The 16,100-nt window shown below is 54.3% G+C and overlaps 1 protein-coding gene across 1 annotated transcript; it reads right to left on the reverse strand.

The window, feature by feature from the left end:
- CMTM3 (CKLF like MARVEL transmembrane domain containing 3) lies at positions 1-9,060 on the reverse strand. The gene is made up of 5 exons (XM_021932056.2): positions 8,775-9,060; positions 5,292-5,447; positions 4,219-4,314; positions 3,748-3,868; positions 1-1,136 (listed from the first exon to the last, which is right to left on the reverse strand). The coding sequence occupies exons 1-5, from the start codon at positions 8,919-8,921 to the stop codon at positions 1,108-1,110; spliced, it is 549 nt and encodes a 182-aa protein (XP_021787748.2). The 5' UTR covers positions 8,922-9,060; the 3' UTR covers positions 1-1,107.
- Between the last annotated feature and the right edge of the window lie 7,040 nt (positions 9,061-16,100).

The following is a 16,100-nucleotide window of genomic DNA, read 5'->3' on the forward strand; positions in this document are numbered from 1 at the left end:
GTCAGTCTGGCTTAATTCATTATGGCTTTTTTTCAGGGTAAGAGATTCACATGCAAGAGAATAAGGCTACAGATGCTCCAAACATGGGTCCAGAACTCTGGCTCTTTTGTGAGGCCTAGAGTCACAGAAAATGCCATCTGTTAAGAAGCTGCTTTTGTATAAAAAATATATAAAAAGTTACAAAATCCCATCAAAGACAGATACACAGTATAAGTCGTTAGGTGAACACAGAAGGCTGGTCTCATCTCCCGCAGTGGCCCATAGACCTGCCCTGGGGTCTGGAAGTTCACTGTCCTGAGGGTCCAGGAACTCCTGCCTGCTGCCTGGGCTCTAGGAAGAAGGGTTTGGCTGGGCCCGCCCAGCTCCCCGTGACACTGTCACTGTGACGTCACTGTTGTACCCTCTGTCTTCTGGTCCAGTTAGTCTATGAGCTCTTCTTTGAAACAGTCTTAGACCCAGAATGGTCATCTCACCCCCAGAAAACATGGTTTCCAAGGGTGGGAGGTGTCAGTTATGGGTGCGGAGCCCCACTCTCCTGAGCGACAAGGCAAAGGTCAGTTTCTCCCTGCTTCACGAATGAAGAGGGAACTGGTGCTCCTTGAACCAAAGATTCTTGGAAGGGTCATTGTCACCAAAGTGCCTGGCGTGGGCAGGAGCACCAAGTGCAGACAAACCCAGCGGGGCCTGGCGGGGCAGCCCTGTCACGGCTTCTGTCTTTGTTCCTGTTAGTGAAACAGAAGACCCCCGACCCCCACCACCTAGCAGCTTGGAACGCCTGCTGCCCAGGTGGAGACAAGGCTCTGCTTTGTCTCCTTGTGCTGGTTTTTGGCAGAGAGGTTAAAGGGCTGAAGGCTTGTGGGACAGAAATGGGGAGAAGGGGTGGGACACCCAAGATGCCCTCACACGCAGCATGGTCAACAGTGCTGAGCTGAGGGGCAAGCCTGGTAGGCTGGGCTCAGGCAGAACCTGAAGCTGCGGGGGCCTGCTGTGTCTGCAGCCCCCTCTGCAACTCAGAAGTCCAGGCTTCCCCTCCAATGCCAGTGTCCCCTGTGAGGCGCAGGAGTGGAGGCCTGTGTGGCTCAGGTTGCCAGGGCACCCGCCAGGCCTTCAGTCAGAGTCCGAGTCGGAATTCTCTTCTGAAAGGAAAGCAGAGAGGATGCTTGGCAGGAGGCTCAGGGCAGTGGTGCCCGGGAATGGTCTCTGGGGAAGCACAGCTGGGTTGCTGGCAGGAGCCTGGGTGTAGGCTGCTCACAGCTGACGCTACCATTCCCAGTGATCGCTGGCATCAGGGCAGGCCCCAGGCCTGAGGCCTTCCAGAGGCAGCAGCCACTTTCTGTTGTTTTTTTTGTTGTTGTTGTTTTGTTTTTGAGATGGAGTCTTGCTCATCACCCAGGCTGGAGTGCAATGGCACGATCTCGGCTCACTGCAACTTCCACCTTCCCGGGTTCAAGCGATTCTCCTGCTTCAGCCTCCGGTAGCTGGGATTATAAGCGTGTGCCACCACGCCCGGCTAATTTTTGTATTTTTAGTAGAGATGGGGTTTCACCATATTGGTCAGGCTGATCTTGAACTCCTGAACTCAGGTGATCTATCTGCCTCGGCCTCCCAAAGTGCTGGGGTAACAGGCATGAGCCACCGCGCCCGGCCACAGCAGCCACTTGCACCTCCAGGGTGTGGGTACGGGTGCAGGTGGGGGTGTTTCCACCCCAAGACTGAAGCCCAGGTACCCCTTCCTCAGGCCCAGCCCCTCCCGAGTCTCCCTGGGCTGTTCTCAGCTGGGCGGGTCAGGGCTCTGCCTCTGCATCCCAGCTCTATCCCCACCCCCAGGTTCAGCAGGACAAGGTAAGGATGATGATTTTCTTGTCCCCTAAACTAAATATCCTGGAAAATCAGCAAGCCTCTTTTTAGCCATTTTATATCTTCAATCCCCTTTCCCAATCCTTGTTTAATATTGTAATCAGAAACAATTTTATAATGGTAAGGGTCTGCCTATGAGGTGTGCCTCGAGGGTTCCTGAAATCCCAATACTGAAGGGAGCTCTGTAGAGCCTTCTGGAACCTCCACCCCAGAAGGAAAAGCACCAGAGTCACTAACCCCCCACTCCGCCCCAGTGCTGGTTGCTACTTCCTGATGTTCATCCCCTCCCTGGCCAGCCTCTGTCTCTCAGAACCCCAGTCAGTCCCCACGCTGTCACTGGCTCATGGCCGGGCCCAGGGCTTGGGTGTGGGCAGCCTAGTCCCTAAACCCCAGCTCTGCCCCTTACTCCTCTTCCTGGGCTGCACTCCTCAGATTTTGTGGGATTTGCTATATTCAATTTTTTGTTTTCCCCCCGAGACGGAGTCTCGCTCTGTTGCCCAGGCTGGAGTGCAATGTTGTGATCTCAAGTCACTGCAACCTCCACCTCCCAAAATCAGGCGATTATCCTGCCTCAACCTCCCAAGTAGCTGGGATTACAGGTGGGCACCACCATGCTCGGCTAATTTTTGTATTTTTAGTAGAGATGGGGTTTCACCATGTTGGCCAGGCTAGTCTCAAACTCCTGACCTCAAGTGATCCACCCACCTCGGCCTCCCAAAGTGTTGAGATGACAGGCATGAGCCACTGTGTTTGGCCGCTGCATTCAATTCTAACATACAAGTCAGGAATAATTTTAGAGCAAAATAATTGTTACATATGTGAAACTCTTCAAATAGTAAAAAAAGAAAAAAAAACCCTCCCAAGTTTCCACTGACGTTTACTAATTGTTCCCTGGGCTGGCTGGCTGGGATCACTTGCTGTGGGCAACTGGGAGCAGGCTGCAGAGCCAGAGGAAACCGCCTGGGAGCTCTAACCTAGTATTTGCCAAGGGATGGAATGGGATGAGTGGCATTCATTTTGAGCAAAAGGACAGTTTCTGGGATTCACGAATCCCCATGGCCCCAGCACCTGGCTATTAGGAAACTAGTGTCTCTTAAGCCTGGTTCTGCCTGGGGAAGATCCCAACCACAGGGTGGGGCCTGCAGGCCCTTCCAGAGCTGCCCTTGTCTACCTGCCCAGCCACAGGCACTGCCAGCACAGGGGCACATCCGCCTGGTCCAGAGAAGCATCTCCCGGGCAGAAGCACCTGCTGTCTCTGCTCTCAGTTTTCTTCCCGCACTAGCCTGGTCTCTTCTGCCTGCACCCTCCTCTACCGCCATCCATCAAGACCCAGCTCTAGCGTCCCCTCTGGAGCCTCAGGCTGGCTGGCACTCAGTGTGGGCCTGCTTTCAGCTACTTTATCCCTACTTCTATCGGCTCCTGTTCTACTGTTGTCATTGCTGTCCCATCTGGCCCCTCCCCTGGTATGGGACACATCATGTGTCCGTTGCCATGGTTTCTGGGTCTGACTGCTCTCTGGCCTCTGAGCTCCCCAGGACAGGCCTGGATGGGTAAGACAGCAGAGGGGCTGGGTTGGGGGGGTGGCCACTCTGGATCCCAGGTGGACAGGTGCCCTGAGAGTGACTGGCTGCCCAGGGGGGTCGTCCAGGGAGACTTGGCTCAGCCATGCCCACTGCTTGCCCTTCCTAAAAAGGCTGGGGTGAGGGGCACAAGGGGAATGAAACTGGCTTTGGATCAGTGCTGCATGAGAGTAGGTGAGAATGGGCTGTAAAAACACTGCCATGGGGAGAGAGGAAATGATCCCACCCCAGCCTCAAACTAGCCGGCCATCCCCAAGGGAGGACAGGCCCCTGTTGCAGCACAGCTGGGGTGTTCAGGCCGGCCGCTCACCTTCTGTCTTGTGGGCTGTGGTCTCATCTGCAGAGTCCCCTTGTTTGAGGAATTTGGCCACGTCGTTAAAGATCAGGTAGAAATCAATCGCAAACACGATGGTAGCAAAGAAGCCAAATACCTGTGGACAGGGTGGATGGGACGTATCACAGCGCTGACTCCCTGCTCCGGGAGGGCTGCCCCAGCCTTGTGGCCCATTTCAGACCTGCTTGGACAGACAGCCCGAGTGACAGGCACAGACCCCTCTGAGTAACAGAAGTGGGAAAATGAGCTGTGAACTTGGTTTGACAAACAGCCTTTCAAAACTCCGGGTAGAGTCAATCTCTAATGAGAGGACTTTGGAATCATCATCGGGACCCACATGAGACCCCAGGGGGGCCCCAGCAGGGAAAGGCTCTGCCCCAGGTCCCACCCTAAGTGAGCAGCTAGAGTGGCATCTGCAGTTTCCGGAGGGGTGGGGCGGCTGCTCACCCCAGCGGCTTTGGAAGCCCCATCCGAGTACTTGGCGACGGCCGTGATGGAGATGGCAAAGTAGATGAGGGCTGCGGTGACACAGCGCAGGAAGTCCTGGGGAGAGAGGGACACCATCATGCTGCCTTGAGCCCCCTGGAGCTGAGCACAGCATGGGGAGGAGGCCTGGCAACCTGGTCTTGTTCCCAGCCCCAGGCCTAGCACCTGAGGGCTCCTACCCCATCCTGGCCCTACCCACATGCCTAGGCCCTTGTCCCACCCGCCAGGTGCCTCTGCTGCCCTGCCAGCAGCTGACACTGCCCTATCCCAGGTCCAGCGGGACTGCTGTCCTAAGCTCTGGACAAAAAACTGTGGATCAGGCTGCAGCCTGCCCTGCGACGCGGTGGAAGCAGAAGTTGGAAACACCTCCACCTGCTCCCTTGCTGTTCTCCGATGGGGAGATCTGTTTCTGCGCCTCGGCTTTGCCACACTCTTGTGGCCGATCCATTTATGGATCACAGTTTCTGCTGACCTGTCCTTAAGATGGGGACACTTGGGAGGTGCAGCCCTCCTGAGGCAGCAGATGCTGGATATGAAGTCAAGAGACAAGGGTTAAAGTCCAGCCTTTGCTGCCCTTTCTCTAGGACACATTTCATTCAGCGAAGTCCACTGGGGTCTGGGCCCTCACAGGTGACAAAACGAGGTCAGGGTTGCCGATGGCTGAGGTCTGGGTAAGCCCTGCAAGTCCTCAGTTAACCTGTCCTGCCCGCGTGGAAATGGCTTGAATTCCTGTGGTGGCAGCTCATTCCTGCAAGCCCCGTGGGGAGCACCAGCGCCACCTGGTGGCCAGAGACCCCTCTCCGGGTTCCCTGCCTCAAAGACGTGCTCTAGAAGCACCAGAGCCCACTTCAGATCACAGGGCTGCTGAGGAGTGGAGCTGGGATGATCTGAAGCTTGGTCTCTCCATCCAGTTCTAACCAACTGCAAACTCCAGCACACTGGAGAAAGGATAAGGGCCCAAGTGCATGACTCCAGACTCCTCATTTGGTCGCTTTGTGCAGGGTACCCCTCCCTCCTGGGGCCCCTGTCCTCACCATCATGGGCCAGCACAAGCCCTGCCACTTGTCATTCAGCTGCATGGCATCAGCAAAGAGGAAGAACAAGGCCAGCAGGAACTCCAATAGAGGTGCTGTGAGGAAGGCAGATGCTGAGGATGCCACATAGCAGATAAAAGTGATGAACGAGAGACCCTGCAGGGAAGGAGTTTGAGGTAAAGTCAGAGCCTTTTCGTGCTCCTTGCCCAGTGCTCCTCTGAGCCAGGCCCTGTGGTCAGGATAGAGGAGGCTCCAGCAGGGGAAGCCAACTGCTCAGTCCCACAGCTGGGAAGTGGCAGAGCCAGATTAGAATCCCAGGCCAAGCACAGTGGCTCACACCTGTAATCCCAGCACTTTGGGAGGCCAAGGCAGGTGGATTGCTTGAGCCCAGAAATTTGACCCCCTCTTGGGTAACATGGCAAAACCTCATCTCTGCAAAATATACAAAAATTAGCTGGGCGTGGTGGTGTGTGCCTGTAATCCCAGCTACTGGGGAGGCTGAGGTGGGAGCATCACCTGAGCCCGGGGAGGTTGAGGCTGCAGTGAGGTGTGATCAGGCTACTGCACTCCATCCTGGGTGAGAGAGTGAGAGACTCTGTCCGCCCCCTCTGCTGAAAAAAAAGAACCCCAGCATGGCCCAGGCCCACGCCTATGCTGCCTCCCAGTCCTGGGCATGGCCCTAAGTCCTCACCTCACCCCACCCCAGCTCCCTGCCAGGACCGAGTCAGAAAGCCCCAGCCTCCCAAGCACATCCACTCCACTCTGCCCTGTGGAGGGAAATCAAAGTTAGGAACCAGTTTCCAAAACGTAACACCCAACACTGAAGACGTGCGCTTGTCACTGAATGTAAATTTCACCTTGAAAACAAAAAACAAATCTTGAATCTTAGTTAATGATATGCATGCTGAAGTGTTCAGAGTTGAAATGTCCTGATGTCTGCAATTTATTTTGTGTTAAAAGATAAAATGGATTGATGGACAGATAGATAAAGCAAAAAAACCTTTTAGCATTTTAATGTATTTGCAAATTTTCATAATAGTAAGAAAGGAACATCCAAGAGAGGGTGCGTTGGCACTGACTTCAGGCCCTGCTGCCTTATTCACACAGGGCCAGCTGTACTTGAACTATAAGAATCAATAAATGTTCACTGCGGTCTTGCCCACAGCTCTGTAGGTGGGAAGAGCTGATGCAGGAGGATGTCCAGCCCTGGTAAGTCCTGCAGCTTAGGTGCGCTGCAGAGCAGGCCAAGGTGACCTGTTGGCCAGCCTGGGGCTCCACAGTGCCTGGTGCCCTGAGGCTCACGGGCATCTCCTCTGACCCTCACATCCACCCATGAGCACAGCCCCACTTTACAGATGAGAAGACTCTGTTACATGGCTAATCAGAGGCTACTAGAATTTGAACCCAGGACTGGCCGACCCCCCAGATAGAGTTCTCTTACCCACCTCCCGCTGCCCTCAAGATGGAGTCTTGCTCTGTCTCCCAGGCTGGAGTGCAGTGGCACAATCTCAGTTCACTGCAACCTCCACCTCCTGGGTTTAAGCGATTCTTCTGCCTCAGCCTTCCGGAGTAGTTGGGATTACAGGCGACCGCCACCACACCCAGCTAATTTTTGTATTTTTAGTAGAGACAGGGTTTCACCATGCTGGCCAGGCTGGTCTCGAATTCCTGACCTCAGGTGATCCACCCACCTCGGCCTCCTAAAGTGTCGGGATTACAGGTGTGAGCCACCGCACCCGTCCCAGACAGAGTTCTTAAGCAACTTGGCCCTGTGGGTGTTGGGGAGGCCATCTGTCCTGGTTTCTGTCACTGTGGCTGCGTTTGAACACGTCCATGGCTGAGTAGCTTCTAGTGGGTGCTGGAGGCCCCATGGGGACACCCAGATGCCTCACAGGAAGCACTGTGGCTGCTTCAGACAAATGAACTGCAGGGATCCCAGGGGGTCCCCAGGGCACCCCCGTTCGCTCTGCACATGGCCTTGGGTGCAGCTGAGCCCCCTTTGGACAGATAGACTAAGGCATAGACAGGGGCTGGGAGGCTGCTGGGGCCTCCCAGGAAGGCCTTCCGTGGGACCGACCCAGCCCTGGCCCTCCCCTTCCTGTCTCCTATGCCCAGGCCCCAAAGCCTAATTCTGGGGATTCCCCTCTCAATTCCTGTTTTCTCATCCCGCGATTTCTGGGGCCACTTCCTCTCTCTGTTTCTGTCCATGTCAGTCTCTGCACTTGCTTGGCCTGGGGGTGGGAGTGAGGGGACTAGGGAGGCAGGAGTGCCCTCAGCGGCTCCTGTGAACCCTGAGTGCCGACCATTCACCCTTCCTTATCCTCCCTGACCTGGATTCCTGACATCTGCTGGGCCCAGGGTGGCCTCTATGCTCCTGCTGGGCATATGCCTCCCCCCATGAGGTGGTCCTAGGTGAGGATGGGGGGCGGTTCAAGTCCCTCAGGGGACGGTGGATTCGAGGCTTCTCCCCTCAAGTGGCTCCCAGTGGTCTCCAGGGTGGGGCTGGGAGTGTGGACTTGGTGTCTCACTTGGGCGTTGGGCAGGTGGCCTCTGGGCTGACCGTGGGAGAGGCTGCAGGACCACCTTCTACCCTCTGCCCTGAGCGACCAGAGAGAGGTCCCGGAGCAGAATCCCCCTTCCTCCTGCCCCCACCCTCCCACCCGCTCTCACTGGGCCCCTCAGTTGAGCCACCTGTCAAATTAGGCGCCTGAGCGCTCTCATCTGTAAAGTGGGGACGTGGGCAGGAAGGGCCAAGTCGCTGGGATCTAAGCAACAAGTGGCCGCCGCCGTGCGCATCCCCCTGCCTCTGGTCCGGCCTCTCCCTCACCAACCCCGGCGGCCCAGCGCCACCACCACCCCACGGAGAACAGTGCGGGCGCCTACGATGTCCAGAGGACAAAGAATCCCCACCGGCCGGGGTAGGGACGAGCGCGGAGTAGGAAGGAGCCCGGCCGCGGAGGGGAGGAGGGCGATGAAGTCACCGCGGGGCCGCCTCACCCAGTCCCGGGGGTGGGGGTGTCCCTCCCGCTCCGCACGGCCCCCGCCCGCTCGGCCCCGCCTCCGCCCCTCAAGTCGAGGCCCCGGCCCGTCCTCCCCGCGCGCAGGAAAGCGGACCCCGCCGCGGCCCGGGAGTCCAGGAGGACCGAGCGGCCCGAGTCCCCGGGGCCCAGAGAGGGCGGGGGCGCCCCGGTCACACAGCGGGACCCACCTCCCCGGGCCCCGCCCGCTTCCCAAGGCCCCCAGCTCTGGACTCGCGGGGACAGCACCGCGGATGGCCTGGGCTCTGGCCCCGCCCCGCCGTCCAAAGTTTGGGGACCTCGGCCCAACTTCGCCGGGCGCCCAAGAGAAATCGGCCGAGGCGGCGCGGGGAGGGGGGGTAACGGAGTACAGCGGCCGCCCCCGGACCCCACCCGCGCCCCGACGTCCTCCTCCAAAAGGAGCCGCGCAGTCTCAGCGGGCGGCCGAGGGTCCCGCCGCACTCACCGACTCGGCCAGCAGGAGGCGGCCTTTGAGAGAGCAGAGGAAAGCGCGCGCCGGCAGTAGGGCGCGGAGCCCGGGGACAGCGGGGCCGGGACGGGAGCCGCCGGCGGGCTCGGGGTCCGGGTCGGGGTCGGGGTCTGGGGGCCACATGGCAGCGGCGGCGGCACCGCCGGGGCTCGGCCTGGAACCCCTCTTCTCACGCCCGGAGGGAAGCGGAAACCCGGGCTGTGCGGAAGGAGGGTAGGCGACACTGCCTAGCGCAGGGGCGCATCCCCCGCCGCCCCGCCCCGCCCCGCCCCGCCCCGCCCCCACCCGCTCCTCCGGCCCGCCCCTCCCCCTCGGACCCCAGCGGCGGGGGATGCTGGGTCCGACCCGCCCGCGCCTGGGCCTGGGGCCTCTGCAGACTCCGCCTTCTCCCTCCTCCTGGTTCGGGCCGCTGGAGGCTTCCCGATCACCGCCGCGGCACCCGTTCGGAGCTCCCACCGGTCTGCCCCTATCCACAAGGGCTGTCTATATTCGCTGTCTCTGGTCTAACTTCCTGGCCGTGCGCGTGTCTGGAATCCGGGAACCCAGGCGTCTAAACAGCAAAGACCCCAGCCGTGATGTCAGCTCCGCACCCCATGTCCTCTCTCTTTCTTGGGGGCCGGAGTTTTCTTGCGACTTCCTTGGCCACCCCTCCAGTCCTCGGCCAGCCCCACCCTCCTCCAGGGCCTCTTTGTTGGCTGTTCCAGGCCTCGGTCCTGCACCCGCCTCCCCCAACCCATTCTTGGAGGACTCTCAGACCTGCAAGCGCAGCTCCAGGCACACACACAGACACACACACGCGCGCAAACACACACGCACACACACACAGGCAGGCACATCTGCAGGACTTCCTGACCTGCAGTCCCCCAACCCCAACACATCTCTCTCTCTCTCACATACACACACACACACACACACACACACACACACACACACACACGCCACGTTCATGCGTGCACGTCTGGAGAGTGTCTGGAGTTCAGCGTGATCAAGACCCAGCTTGCTGTGCCTCTGTGAAGGGCACTGCCCCCTCCTTTCCTTCCACCCGACTAGCAGAGACCTGCAGGTTGTCCTTGTCCGTCTTCACTGGCAGTCTGTAACCAAGGTCCTCCCACTTTCACCTCCTGTAGCTTTCTCTGATCTCTGTCCACTTCTCACCACCACTAGATCCGAAACCATTCCTGCCCGCTACCTGCTGAACTGCTGTGATGGTGTCTTCAAGAGGCCCTTAGGGTTTCTCTCTCAGCAGCCGGGCGAGAGCTTATACCACAGTACTGCGCACCCTTGATATAATTAACTCCATCTTAGAAAGACTTCATTTTATATTTCATAGGGTGCTTTGTCAACAAGGACAAGATGTTTTGTTTAATAAAAAATAGAAGGTCAGGTGCTGTGGCTCATGCCTGTAATCCCAGCACGTTGGGAGGCTGAGGTGGGTGGATCACGAGGTCAGGAGTCCGAGACCAGCCTGGCCAATACAGTGAAACCCCATCTCTACTATAAATACAAAAATTAGCTGGGTGTGGTGGCACATGCCTGTAATCTCAGCTATTCGGGAGGCTGAGGCACAAGAATCGCTTGAACCCGGGAAGCATAGGTTGCAGTGAGCCGAAATCACACCACTGCACTCCAGCCTGGGCGACAGAACAAGACTCCATCTCAATAAATAAATAAATAAATAAATAAATAAATAAATAAATAAAGACTGCATCCAATGAAGCACACTGTTCCACTCTCATTTCTCACCAGAGCACTCTGTGAGTACAAAACAGCAGCCCAGCAGCCTTAACTGACAACCATCCCACTGCCATACTTGATAAGAACTCTGCATCTGCCTCCCAAGGCTCTGCCCCTCAAAGACTGCAAGACCCTCAAGCCCAGACCAGGATTCCTTTTGTCTTCTTCCTTCCCCTGGGGCTGGTTCCTTAACCATTTCTCCTATCTCTTTTTCTCTTGATGCTAAATGCTACTTTGTTTGTTGTGGAATGTTTAATCTATAACATTTACTTGTGGATTAAGTATACTATTAGGTATGGTTTGCAATATTGACTGACTGACTTGTATAGTGGCTTGAGCCCGTGTGCTAACTACTGAGTGAACAGGAAGTACTAAGGAAAATTGGCTCCTTGGGTCTGGGCATGGTGGCCCTTGCCTATAATTCCAGCATTTTGGGAGGCTGAAGCAGGCAGACCACCTGAGGTCAGGAGTTTGAGACCAGCTTGGCCAACATGGTGAAAACCCATCTCCACTAAAAATACAAAAATTAGCTGGGCATGGTAGCACAGGCCTGTAACCCCAGCTACTTGGGAGGGTGAGGCATGAGAATTGCTTGAACCCGGAAGTCAGAGGTTGCAGTGAGCTGAGATTGCGCCACTGCACTCCAGCTGCACTCCAGCCTGGGCAACAGAGTGAGATTCTGTATCGAAAAAAAAAAAAAAAGAAGCAGCAGCAGCAAATTGGCTCCTTGGGATATCTCGTGGCTTTTGTTTTTTTACTCTTGGGTATAGGGTGAATAAAAATCTAACATTGTAGAAAGACACAAACATGTGTGGACCTGGTTATCTATTTTTTCTTTCTTGAGACAGAGTCTCACTCTGTCACCCAGGCTGCAGTGCAGTGGCATGATCTTGGCTCATTGCAATTGCAACCTCTGCCTCCCAGATTCTCCTGCCTCAGTCTCCCAAGTAGCTGGGATTACAGACCTGTGCCACCACAGCCAGTTAATTTTTGTATTTTTAGTAGAGACAGAGTTTCACCATGTTGGTCAGGCTGGTCTTGAACTTCTGGCCTCCAGCAATCTTCCTGCCTTGGCCTCCCAAAAGTTTGGGATTACAGGCGTGAGCCACCACCCCTGGCCAGACCTGGTTATCTCTTGACCTTGTACCACTCATGACAATCACCAGTCATTGGTCACTTCTGATGGCAGCCATGGCTCCAGACAACCTGCTGCTGTCAACACTCAGCCACAGCAGGGAGGCATGGCCTGGGCTACACACTCTATGGAGCAGGCAGGAGCCCTGCCCTCCCAGGTGCAGCTGCAGCTACCCAAACCGCAGCTGCAGACTGGGGCCTCCTCCATGGGGCAGACAGGAGCCCCCAGCCCCCTCTTCCCACAGCTACAGCCACCCAAACCACAGCTGCAGGCTCAGGCATCCCTGTACTCTTAGGGGCCCAGGAAGGCCCTCACCTGCTCTCCCAGGCTCAGAAGTGCCTTCTGCTGCTGCCTGGCTTCTTCCTGCTTTGGACACCTGCTTTGATCTGGGAGCAAAGTCAGGGCAAGCCTGGGCTTCATGAATGGCAGCAAGAGGCAGATAGATTCCTGGTTGGAAGCGAGCAGGTCCCAGTGAGGCCCCACCTTCAGGCCAGGCGCCTGAAGGCTGGGGGCCAGGTTGCCAGTCCGACCAACCAGAGTGGGAACTTGTACTGCCTTTTCTGGCCCACCCATGGCTGCCCATAGATCAACTGGGCTCACACTTCCTCCACTCTGAGGCCCATAAAAGCCCCAGGCTCAGCCAAAGCTGAGCAGAGGTTGGGGGGACCAGCTACAGAGAGGAGCCACACTCTCTAGGGCCTCCTCTCTGCTGAGAGCTGAACACTCAATGGGATGATCTCCCTACAGAGACGAGCTACCCACTGTGGGTCTCCTCTGAGCTTTCTAGCACTCAGTAAACCTCCTTGTTGACTTGTTCTCCCTCCACTTGTCTGTGTACCTCATTCTTCCTGGTGGCAAGACAAGAACTCAGGCAAAGGTGCCACACTGGCCACAGAGGTTTCCAACCAGAAAATTAACACCCCAGAGATCCCGTAACACTTCCATTTCCTCCCCACAAAGATAAACACACACACACACACACACACACACACACACACACACGTGCGCACACACACACACAAAACCTTGGGAGCTTCCCATCCTGTACAGGGTCTTGGTATAGAAGGAAAACATAACCCCTTGCTGTTCTTCCCTCCTCTACCTCTCCCATGGACCTCTTACAGTTCCTGAAACAAACCATGCCACAGAGCCATTGTCCATGCTGACCCCTCTACCCAGAATGCTTCACCACCTTCTTCTCTAATTAACTCCTCCTTATTCTTCAGTGACTGTAATGCAGTACTGCTTCCTCGGAGAAGCCTTTCTTGACATTCATTTATTCATCCAACAGCCTAGGGTACAGCAAGGCCCCGGCTTTTTCTGCTACTACTGGTGGTGGTGGTGAAATAAACACTAAACATATCCAGAGAATCCTGATTAAGGTGTTCCTGGTAATAGATAACCGATGTCTGGCTGGTTGGGAGGACAGCCAGGCAGGGAGCGTCAAAGAAAGGACTGAGCCAAGGTGTGTGGTGGGAGGGGGAAGATGGGGGGAGCTGGTCAGAGAAGGGGCAGGGCTAGACTGTGAAGGACCAGAACCTGGTGTTTGGATTTTACTGACAATTCCCTAGGAGGAGGCCAGGTGAGGGTTCTAACAGAGAGAAATCTGGTTCCCATTGGTGTTATTAAAAACATGGCCCTGGGCCGGGCGCAGTGGTTCACACCTGTAATCCCAGCACTTCGGGAGGCCGAGGCAGGTTGATCTGAGGTCAGGAGTTGGAGACCAGCCTGGCCAACATGGTGAAACCCCATCTTTACTAAAAACACAAAAAATTAGCCAGGTGTGGTGGCGTGCCCCCTGTAGTTCTAGCTACTCAGGAGGCTAAGGCAGGAGAATTGCTTGAACCTGGGAGGCTGAGGTTGCAGTGAGCTGAGATCGTGCCACTGCACTCCAGCCTGGGTGACAGAGGGAGACTCCGTCTCAAACACACACACACACACACACACACACACACACACACACAGTGATGGCTCTGAACTGCAACTCATTCTTAAGAAGAAGCAACCCAATTTTTTTAATGGGCCAAAGATTTGAACAGACGATTCACTAAAAGAGATATATGAATGTCCAATAAGCACGTTAAAAGGTGCTCAACATCATGAGACATCTAGGAATGCAAATTAAAACCATAATGAGATACTACTGCACGTCTACTGACATGGCTTCAAAAGGAGGCACTACCAGCTGCTGGTGAGGATGTGGGGAGTTGGGACGCTTGTGCCTGTGCAGTCCTGGTTCGGCTCTTTCTGGCTTCTTTTTGTTTCCTAATCTTGTTTTTTTTTTTATTTTTTTATTTTCTTTTATTTTTTGAGACAGAGTCTCACTCTGTCGCCCAGGCTGGAGTGCAGTGGCGTGATCTCAGCTCACTGCAAGCTCCACCTTCCGGGTTCACGCCATTCTCCTGCCTCAGCCTCCCAAGTAACTGGGACTACAGGTGAAGTAGTCCATCAACAGGTGAAGTGGCCATCAACAGGTGAAGGGATAAAGAAACTGTTGTACATCCACACAATGGAATACTACTCAGCAAGAAAAAGGAACGAACCATTAATAAACAAAGCAATGTGGATGCATTCTTCTGACAGCAAGGTGAGGGAAGGAAGCCAGACTCAAAAGGTACATACTGCATGATTTCATTTTTATGAAATTCTAGAACAAGCAAAAGTAGGCTACAGTAACAGAAATTAGATTGGTGGTTGCCTGAGGTGGGGGCAGGAGAAAGCTTCCTGGAGTGCTAAGAAATGTTCTTTATTTTGATTAGGGTGGCAGTTACACAGGACCTACATTTGTCAAAACACATCAAACTGTATACTTACAATGGGTGCATTTTATTTCATGTAATTTGTATCTCAATTTACAAAAAGAGTACCGAGAAAAAGCAAAATATGGCACTCAACTAGAGAAGCTGAAAGAGGAGAAGTGGGTGGGTGCCTGTATACAAGATAACTGCACACTCATGATGTCACCTCCGTCCTGCCAGGAGACTGTGAGCTCCTGAGGGGGCCTGTCATAGTCCAGCCCCAGCCCAGATCCTGTCACATAGGATGACATCAGGAGATGTCTGCTATGGAATGAAGGCAGGGTGGCTCTATTTCCTCCACATGCCTCCGGTGAGGAAGATTTTTTTCTTCTTCATTTGTTTATTTAATTCTTTTTGTTATAATTAAAAACCGTCATACTGGCCAGGCGCGGTGGCTCACGCCTGTAATCCTAGCACTTTGAGATGACAAAGGGGGTGGATCACAAGATCAGGGAGTTCAAGAATAGCCTGGCCAACATAGAGAACAGCCTGGCCAACATAGTGAAACCCCGTCTCTACTAAAAAATACAAAAAAATTAGCTGGGCTTGGTGGCATGCGCCTGTAATCTCAGCTACTCGGGAGGCTGAGGCAGGAGAATTGCTTGAACCTGGGAGGAGGAGATTGCAGTGAGCCAAGATTATGCCACTGCACTCCAGCCTGGGCGACAGAGCGTGACTCTGTCTCAAAAACAAAAAAACAAACAAACAAAACCCATCATACTTAATTGTGTTAGCTAAGTTGTTTCGATTTGGCCCCTAGGCCCCCTTCGTTAGGGACTTCATTCAGTATGTAAGTGAGCTCCTGTGTACTTAACATGACCCCCATCTTCCCCTCTCCATTTCCTTATTTTATAACACTGTAAGATGCTCCAGGTTCATTTTGTATTCTCTGCATCCCAGCTCTAGAATCACCCATTCCTCCAGAAGTTCTGGTTCTTTTCACTGGAGAATGGTATTTAGACACCAAGGTCTCTCTGGGCAGTTTGCATTAGAGAATTTGCATTTCTCTGGTTATGAGTAGATCAAGCATTTTTCACATGTGTAAGAGCCATTTGCATCTCCTTTTCTGAGAAGTGACTGTTCACATCCTTTGTATGTTTTTCTTTTGAATTGCTGGTCTTTAAAATTGATATATTTAAACACATAAGACTGGGTGCAGTGACTCATGCCTGTAATCCCTGTACTTTGAGATGCTGAGACAGGAGGATTGCTTGAGCCCAGAAGTTCAAGACCAGCCTGGGCAACATATGGAGACCCTGCCTCTACAAAACATTTTTAACAATCAGCTGTGCATGGTGTTGCACCCCTGTGGTCCCAGCTACTCAGGAGGCTGAAGTGGGAGGATTGCTTGAGTCCAAGAGTTCTAGGCTACAGTGAGCTATGACTGCACCACTGCACTCCAGCCTGGGTTGAGAGTGTGAGACCCTGTCTCACTAAAAAAAAAAGAAAAAAAAAAAAAGGAGACTGAATATTCTCTTTTAGTGGGTACAAAGTTTATCTGTATATCTATCATACTTTGCTAATTGTGTAATTTAAACCCTCTGCATACTTTTTGCTTTTACTTGATGTATTAACTTATTAAAACAGGTATGTTAAAGCTGCTAACTAAAATTTTAGATTTATCACTCTGTCCTT

The sequence above is a fragment of the Papio anubis genome, chromosome 18 (assembly GCF_008728515.1).
Source record: "Papio anubis isolate 15944 chromosome 18, Panubis1.0, whole genome shotgun sequence".
Taxonomy (NCBI): domain Eukaryota; kingdom Metazoa; phylum Chordata; class Mammalia; order Primates; family Cercopithecidae; genus Papio; species Papio anubis.